This window comes from Staurois parvus, unplaced genomic scaffold (assembly GCF_062004578.1).
Source record: "Staurois parvus isolate SC_StPar_1 unplaced genomic scaffold, SC_StPar_1.0 ptg000081l, whole genome shotgun sequence".
NCBI lineage: Eukaryota > Metazoa > Chordata > Amphibia > Anura > Ranidae > Staurois > Staurois parvus.
The window spans coordinates 8322854-8331226 of record NW_028317877.1 but is presented as its reverse complement, the minus strand read 5'-3'; the positions used below and the strand labels follow the sequence as shown (position 1 = coordinate 8331226).

The 8373-nt window shown below is 36.2% G+C and overlaps 1 protein-coding gene across 4 annotated transcripts in view; it reads right to left on the bottom strand.

Moving 5' to 3' along the window:
- Positions 1 to 790: 790 nt before the first annotated feature.
- Positions 791 to 8373, bottom strand: part of CEP170 (centrosomal protein 170) — a 158151-nt gene continuing 150568 nt past the window's right edge. For all 4 annotated transcript variants that reach the window (XM_089669775.1, XM_089669778.1, XM_089669776.1 and 1 more), the window contains exon 18: positions 791 to 6883. In XM_089669775.1, coding sequence (XP_089525901.1) covers positions 6597 to 6883 — 287 coding nt within the window. In that variant the 3' untranslated portion in view covers positions 791 to 6596. The remainder of the gene's footprint in view (positions 6884 to 8373) is intronic.

Genomic DNA, 8373 nt, shown 5'->3' with positions numbered 1-8373 from the left:
TGTTATGAAATACACTGAAGTTGATTCTACCAGGGAAGAGAGACAGCAGTGTGTACAGCTAATGACTCCAGCGAAGGTATTTATGATTGATTGGGGGGTGGGGTGATCTGGGAGGATATTTGTTTGCTTAACTGAATGCTCAAGCTTACAAGTTTGACAAGTTTTTCAAGGGCACCTAGACTAAAATGTAGATTCAGGTAATAGATTTGAGAGGGTCTGCATATGTCCTCTCAAGGAACTGATAATATTCTGGTATGCAGTCTAATGTTTGTGGAGTGAATCAAATGTCTTCCTAGAAGGATGTATAGGGAGTCACTGCTGTTATTATGTCTCGTTGTTGTAAATTGTCATGGCTGTTTAGGACCTCTGAACAACATGGTTGCCCGCTTAGGATGCACCATTACAGTTTTGGGAGTTGCCATTTGTCTTTTAATTTAAAAAAATGTGTTTTTATTACTGTACTTACATTGCACCCTCTAGTGTCTGTTCTACTTCATTACTAGTTTCAAGATGTCTCAAGGTCTCTGAGGGAAGCTGCAGCAAGTGCATGTGGATGGAAAAAAGTTAACTCCTTGTTGTACGAGGAAAGACTTTGATGGACTTTTTACTCTGCCTAGGAAAGGGCTACCATCATAATGATATTTTCCCGAGCACACAGTTCAGCTTTTGCACCAGTTTTTTACTTTTCTAACTCATTTAGAACTTAACATATCTTAGCATGACTCCCCTATAGAATGTTATTGTAGTATATAGCAATAAAAATGCAAAGGAAAAAAAAAATAGACATGCATTTTGCCAATGTAACTCTTTTATTGAAAAAGGAAGAGTAACAACATGGAAGAACAAAAAAAAGAAAAGAAAATAAATAAACTGAAGATTTGTACAAAAAGATAAATAAAAAAAGAATAAAGTATATTTATGACAATAGTTTTATACATATATTTTTATGAAGGACTTATATACTTATTTTACAAAGGCTCTATTGTCATTTCAGCTTGAATTGTCACAAAAACATAGTAAAAATACTATTCCTATTGAATTCTATTTGTTTTACAACATACCCCTTTAGACTAGGACAACTCTTCTTGGAGCCTCTGATTTAACTTAGAAAAAAAATTTAACTTTTATGGAACACCAAATAAAATTTCAAAACCCCATGTCTCGGCATCTCCTGCTCCCAAAGTGATACAGGGCTTTATAAAAAAACACTGCTTAATTATATCATGTGATACACAGCTCAGATTTGGCTGTAAAAGAATCATAATATATCTGTGCAAAATTGTTTTTCTGAGTTCCCTAGCCTGAGTAACAAATTGGCAGTGTTTAGACACAGGTTTATCAACCAATGTAGTGCAAGGGTCAGTCTAAGCAATCCATTTATTTTAAATCAGGCAGCTGGTAAATCTAAAGGTGATCATACAATTAGACTGTATAATGTGTGGTCAATGGTTTTGGCCATCTGTGCAAGAAGGATCCAGCAAATATTACACATTATAATAGAGAGTCAGGGGAAATGATAGTAATCATTTGTAAAAATGTTTCTTTCTTTGCCTTAAAATTACTTTGAATTTTAAACTATTTGCTTCTCAAAATGAACAGTTTACTAATTGTGCACTAAAATAACATTTTTCAACAAAAAAAAAGTAAAAAAAAATATTATGTAGAAAAAAATGTTGCAATGCCAACATAGCAAGCATATATATATATATATATAGATACAATCTGAATATATATTAAATGGCCATAATAACTATCTATAGTGTGTCCTTGACAGACTTGATAGTACAGCCTGCACTTTTATGATGCAAACCAATAAACATCTATTTTCTTCTTACTGCTGCCTTAACAAAAAAAATAAAAATAAAAAGGAAACCATAAGGAGTAAGCAGTAGCGTCCATGAACCCCAGCATGTTAACTGAGCTAGGAGCCACATTGGTTTCTACTTAGGCTTTAGTTTGCCACTTTAAAAAAATAATAACTTAAAGGCGACATGGATAAAACACAAGGGACAAAACAAATACTCCAGTTTCCAATTAACAATGAAATATGATACTTTTTTCAAAAATGTTTCTATAGCCAACAATAACTAAACCTACAAAAGTTCAGCAGCTTTATGTACTGCTTCTGCATGAATTTTGGAAAGCAGAACAAAACAGCAGCTATGTCTGATATTTAGTATAAAGATTGAAAATTAGTGAATGGAAATGAAAGAACCTAGACCAGCCTTTTTTTTACCAGGGTGCCTAGGTACCCCGGGGTGCCTTCTTGGTTATTCAGGGGTGCCTTCACAAAATGACTAAAAACTGTCCTAAATAATATGCACAAGCCAGCAGGTAGATCAAGCCTGACATTTTGTTACAGAATGCAATAGATTTCAATGTGCAAAATTGCAACCTTGGGCACCATGTGGTTTACGTTGCAAGAATAAATTATTTCTAATGTTGGGTGCCCTACAAGTGTGGATGCTGCTGCAAAATGTAAAACTATTACGGGTACCTCAAAATTGTGCATCATTTTAAAGGGTGCCTTGACTGAAAAAAGGTTGAGAAACACTGACCTAGACAATCTAAACAAATATTTATGGCTGATTTTTATTAAAAAAAACAAAAAAAAAAACAAAACAAAAAAACTGAGGCATAAAAATATTGTCTTTTTGCAGAAGGTTTCTTTGTAAAGTAAATTCAAATATATTTTGTTTGTGTTTTGAAGCTTTCCACGTTCTTTTAATTGCATTTGTTATTTTACCACAAGATGATTTTTAAAATTTACAATATAGCCATCTCATAGATATGGAGCTGGTGGTATTTGTTCACAAGAAACAGATATTTAACACAAATATCAAAAACCTGTTTCTCATAAATAAATCTAAATCACAAATTACCCCTTGACCGGACCTTCTCAATTGGACCACTCATAGAACCTCACAGTTACTGCCAAGCAAAAAATTAAGTTTAATCTTTTATTTTGCCTTCCCTGGATCCACCTTTTCCCCCTCATCAGCACACTAAATAACATTTTTAATTAAACCGGTTTTCGTGACATACCGTATTTTAGACCTAATGATGTAATCACTGGGTCTCTGTGCTTTTCAATGCAGGCAAATCAAGGCTGGTGGGAAAAACTGGCAGGGTGCTGTATGGAGCTTCCTGAAAACATCACAGCACTCTGCCTTAATAATTAAGTAGTTGAGGCATTCCAGCCAGGTTGTATTTGCATGCAGACTGCCCTAGGTACTGCCTACATGTAATGCCGAGCCTTTATGACTAAAAGAACTGAAATCTAATGAATGAAAGGGGTGGGCCAGGGGCAGTCAGGCTGGGGAGGAAAGACCTATGTGACGCTGGACATCCTTCAGTCAAGAAAATAGGTAAGCGGAGTCTAGGCCTAGACTTCTTTCATTCTGGCAAGCATGGCAGTACTCAACAGGTAGTGCACAACTGTCATTTAGGTACACATGTGCACCCTATGTGTGGCATTTTTTATTTTATACTTTATTCTGCACTTTTAAATGTGTTTTTATAGCTTTATTGCTATCGCAAAGAAGCTGATAAGACCGACCCCTATGTGATAACACTTTTTGACTGCCAAGTTCTCTTTCTGGAGACATCACAGGTCTTTTGGACACCTGATAACCTCTACAATATAGATGGCAGCCTCCTCTTAAAAAGTAAACAAACTGCTACAGTATTTCAGCTGTGCCACCGCTGTAGTGGTTTTGGTGGTGCAGTAAAAGGGTTAAAGCCAAATTCCACTCTCTCTCTCCCACCACTGAATCTTTTAAACTATGAAGACCCCTTGTCGCTTTTTTAAAATTATTATTATAATTACCTTTTTATCCCCAGAAGTCTTAATGCTATTGTCATGTCGCATGTATAGTCCTTTTCCTATTTCCTGGTGCTGGATAGTCTTAATGATGCAGAGGGTATGGCTGGAGGGAAGATGTCAACATTATTCTCTGCCCCATTGTACTGCGAGTGCTGGGCACCATGGTGATACCCCCAAGGGACGGGTCCATAATGCCCTAGGATCATAGGAAGTGGGCTGCATGAACTAGACATCATTCAACCAGGAAGAGAACTATCGCTGAATCACAGAGGGGGTTAAGTTTGCTGGAGACAGTGCTGATTTTATGACTGGTGGGCTTTAAAAAAAAAAAAAAAAAAAAGTAAAACTAGACTTGGACTTTATGGAGAAATAACCTGTGTGATCTTCTTGAATTGATTATAGTAAGTTCATTATATAATGAAGCAATTCCTTTTGGGAATAAGACAATGCAATATTTATACACATATGAAGACAATAAATGTGCAGTAAAGCACACATACATAATGTTTTTTTTAAAATGACGCTTAGATCTTTACTTGCATGGGAAAAAATAACAACCTATGCATATTCAGCATTAAACTGGCTTGCACTAAACTAAAGTCAGCTAGACTGCTATGAGAAACAGATTATTATTACGTTTTTATTAAATGCTTTCACAGCTTTGCTTGGAAAGCAGTAGTACCTAAAATTAGTAGGTTAGTTGAACTATTTTCTTGTTTAAAAAAGTGAACATTTTTAAGCTCATTAAGTAGATAAATGAAAATATACATAGATACACAAAACATAGTAAATGGAAAAGCTAAATGCAATATAAACTTAAATAATGCTAACTGCAAAGTTAGGTTCAATTTTTATACAGGTATCTGACAAACTATTAGTGTTTACAGAATATTTTTACAACTGTAATAAAACCAAAAACTATTTTAACTAACTGTTTTTACACTGGGCCACAGCCCTGTTTACCCATTAATTTGTTTTGTCTTCCCGTCAGATATAATAGAAATTCAGAATTCTCTAACGAGCTGAATGGGTCGAGTTAACATGCCTAAGCTTTCAAGCTCGGGGTGAAAACTTATTTAGGTGAAATAGTTGCATAATAGATAGCCAAAATGAGGATTTTGTATTAAAAAATATATATATCGACAATAATAATAATAATAAAAAAAAGTTATGCTTTTTTTCTCTTAAACCACTGTTACAACATTCTTTTAGTGATAGTTATTTCCCATAATGACTTAACTCTGAGCAGAAAAAAAACAGTTAACATTGTAGCCCACCCAGACAACCCCCAAGGAAGTTGAAAAATATAGTGCCCATTTTTCTAGGGGATGATTTAATGCATAGGAATACTTTCCTTTATCCAGGGTTTCACAGTCTTTCCTCCCCCCTGGTTCTGCATGAGACAAACAGTCCTCCAATGCTGCTCTTCTTGCCAGTTTGTTGTTGCCCCTCTCTCAGGCGTCATTTGGACCACTGTCCACAGTAGGAACTACATTGTATGTGATAATGTAGGAGTACCTGTCCAAGTCCCACCATTGGATAATGCAGGAACTCACTGCTGGTTGCCACAGGATCATGGCTTAAGTATTCCTTTGTACTTGAAAAGGACACACTATACTATTCATTAGCTGGGGTATGGGAGTGGGGGCAGTGTTCTCTATTCAATTAAAGCCCAACTGAACTTGAAGTTTAAATTAAATATATTCCAGGTACATAAAAACAAAAAGGTGTTAAAAGTCATCCAGTTTGTTTTGTTTAGAAAGCAGACACAGCCTGAATAGCAAAGCCTTGTTACCAGTTTACCAGTTTGCTGTAGAGAGTGATTTGTGCTCTCGTGTGGAAGCAGTTATTTGACATCCCCTTCCTTTGAGTCAGGAATAGAGAGACCACTGCTTCCACGTAAAGAACAGACGTCTTACTCTACAGCAGGCTGTCAGGGGATACACTTTTCTGCTCAGATCGTGGCTGCTTATTTCTAAAAAAAAAAAAAAAAAGAAAAAACTAACTGTAGGAATGTGCACACATTTTGTTTGTATGCAACTTCGATATATTTAGCTGTTCAACTGGGCTTGATTCTTAAAGTTCTGCTTGCGTCAGCTATACATACATGTACACAAGAGCAAACATGGGTCAAAGCAAACCCATACGAACATTGTATTACCTGTCTTTATGACAAAGGCACAAGTGCTCTCTTAATTAATTATTCTTGGTGACGTAAACGGTTGTGAATACACAACTGAAGAGTATAAAATCACGTCATACATAAAAATATGAAGCCGGAGTAACTAGTAAATGTTATTCAGGAACAGTCTTTGAATAACATAATGATAATCAATGCAAGATATTCTGTTCAATACAATGCAACAACAGTGCAAAATCTTTTTGTGATCTAAAAGCTATTATAACAGTTAAAACTGTTCTATATACATTGTTTGTGTGAACACACTGTCAAAGTAAACCACATTATTTCATGTTATACTTTGAAGAGAACAATGCACCTCCAATATAAGATTGGAAGCATGTCTCTCAATTATTTTTTGTTTACCCTTTGAAAGTTTCCCCTCCTAATTCTTAATACGGACTGCTATTTATACCTGTAGTTTATATAAAAATGAACTAAAACAGACAATTGTTTCCCATCATTTCAATGATGTGATTTGGTATTCAATTTGAAAGAGACATTAGTTTTTGTTATTTAGAAGTGTTTTGTAGATCAACATAAACCGTAGACACAAAAAAACGGAACACGTTTATTTTTTTGCTATAAATCTTATTCTTGAGACGTGGAATCTTCCTTTCCATCAGGATTAAACCTATTAAAGTGTAGGCTAAAATCAGGGCTGGACTGAACAACTTCAGCGTCTGACGATACTATTTTCACATTTGACCGACTGCTCCTGCTCTCTGTCTGGGAAAGAACTGCTGATGAAGAATTGACAGAATGTATCGAGGCACTACTATGTTTTGAGTTTGAATGTGTTGAAGGAAATGGGCTTCCAAACCCCAACATGTTTAGGGCGTCGAGCGTGCCATCTGGATCGATCATTGCATTAATCACTAGAAAACAAAAAAACACAATTGTACAGATATCAGCCTGATCATCATTTAGTACACATTTAGTCCTTTTCAACCACGGACTTTACATTTTGCAAACAAATGGGTTCATTAAAAGAAGTAAGGTCTGATCAGAAAAGTATGGCACTGTCGTAACAGGGGAGGCTGTTAAAAACACTAAGTGGCATATTTATAACACAGTGAATATGTTGTTCAAGAAACATTTCCTGCGGGTGAATCTTCCAGGTGTATGTGTTTAAAATGACTGTGATTGTTGAAAGTCACGCTTGCATATATGCCCATAAGGGCGTCCACAAAAGGAGCCATAGAATAATGGGCAAGGAGATTCTCAATGAAAAGTAATTGTTCTAATGTCAGAAGCAATATTTTTTCTGTTTCCAACAGTAATACTGGGCATTGATTTGGGTTATTTATGACTATCTTATAAATAATCAACCCTCCTGTACACTCCTTGCAATAAGAGAGAAAGGGGTTAGCAGCCCTTCAGTACCAGAGAACCTCAGAAAAAAAGCATAAATAGAACTCAGAGGGTAGCAAATCCTTCAGCAACACTACAGAATGCTCTATAAACTTGCAAGGTTAGCTCTGCAGAGGGGAGTGGATTGGAAGAGAGCAACACATGCAGATACTACTGCCACTATAGACATGGCAATTGTTACTAAATCCAACTGAAACCTTCTGAACCAGTGACTAACGTCCATTGGTTACTTAAAGCGACTGACGCCAGGCAGAAAGTGCAAATAAAAGTTCAAAAGTGCAAAGCAGAAAATAGATATTTATCTCTCCCACTGCTTGTGCCTCTCTGATGAAAAAAAAAAAATTGACCTGTGAAGGAAATGTGTATGCACCCGAGAAAAACCATGTTCACTTGTAGGTAGGTAGTCAGGGGGTGGTAAGATTGCAAATCAACCTCCAGTTTTTACCATCCTAAGGTAAAAGGAGTCTTATGCAGGCCATAGATGGGTCGAAAATCGGCTGATTTTTTTGGCTGAAAAAAAAAAAATTGGCCGATTTGCGCACCGTTAATGGGTTAATTGGTCAGCCGTTTTTCTGGATTTTGCCACATTTTTTTAATTGTTAAAGTTGGGCGATTTTGCGGCAATGATGGGCAAATCGGCCGATCTTTTTACAGATAAAAAATAGGAGGAGGAAGAGGAGGAGGAAGAGGAGGAGGAAGAGGAGGAGGAAGGAGGAAGAGGAAGAGGAGGAGGAAGAGGAGGAGGAAGAGGAGGAGGAGGAAGAGGAGGAGGATTCCAGTCCGCTATTATATTTGACAGGAAAAAGTATTGCGGTTGCAACAATGTATCTATTTGTATCTGAATAAAACCATCTGTATCCGAAATGGATACAAATAGATACAATGTTGCAACCGCTACACTTTTTAATGTCAAATATAATCGCTAACCTAAATCTAAGATTTAGGATCTGGAAAATGTGTTAAAATAAATGTCAACAGAATGTTAAACATTTAA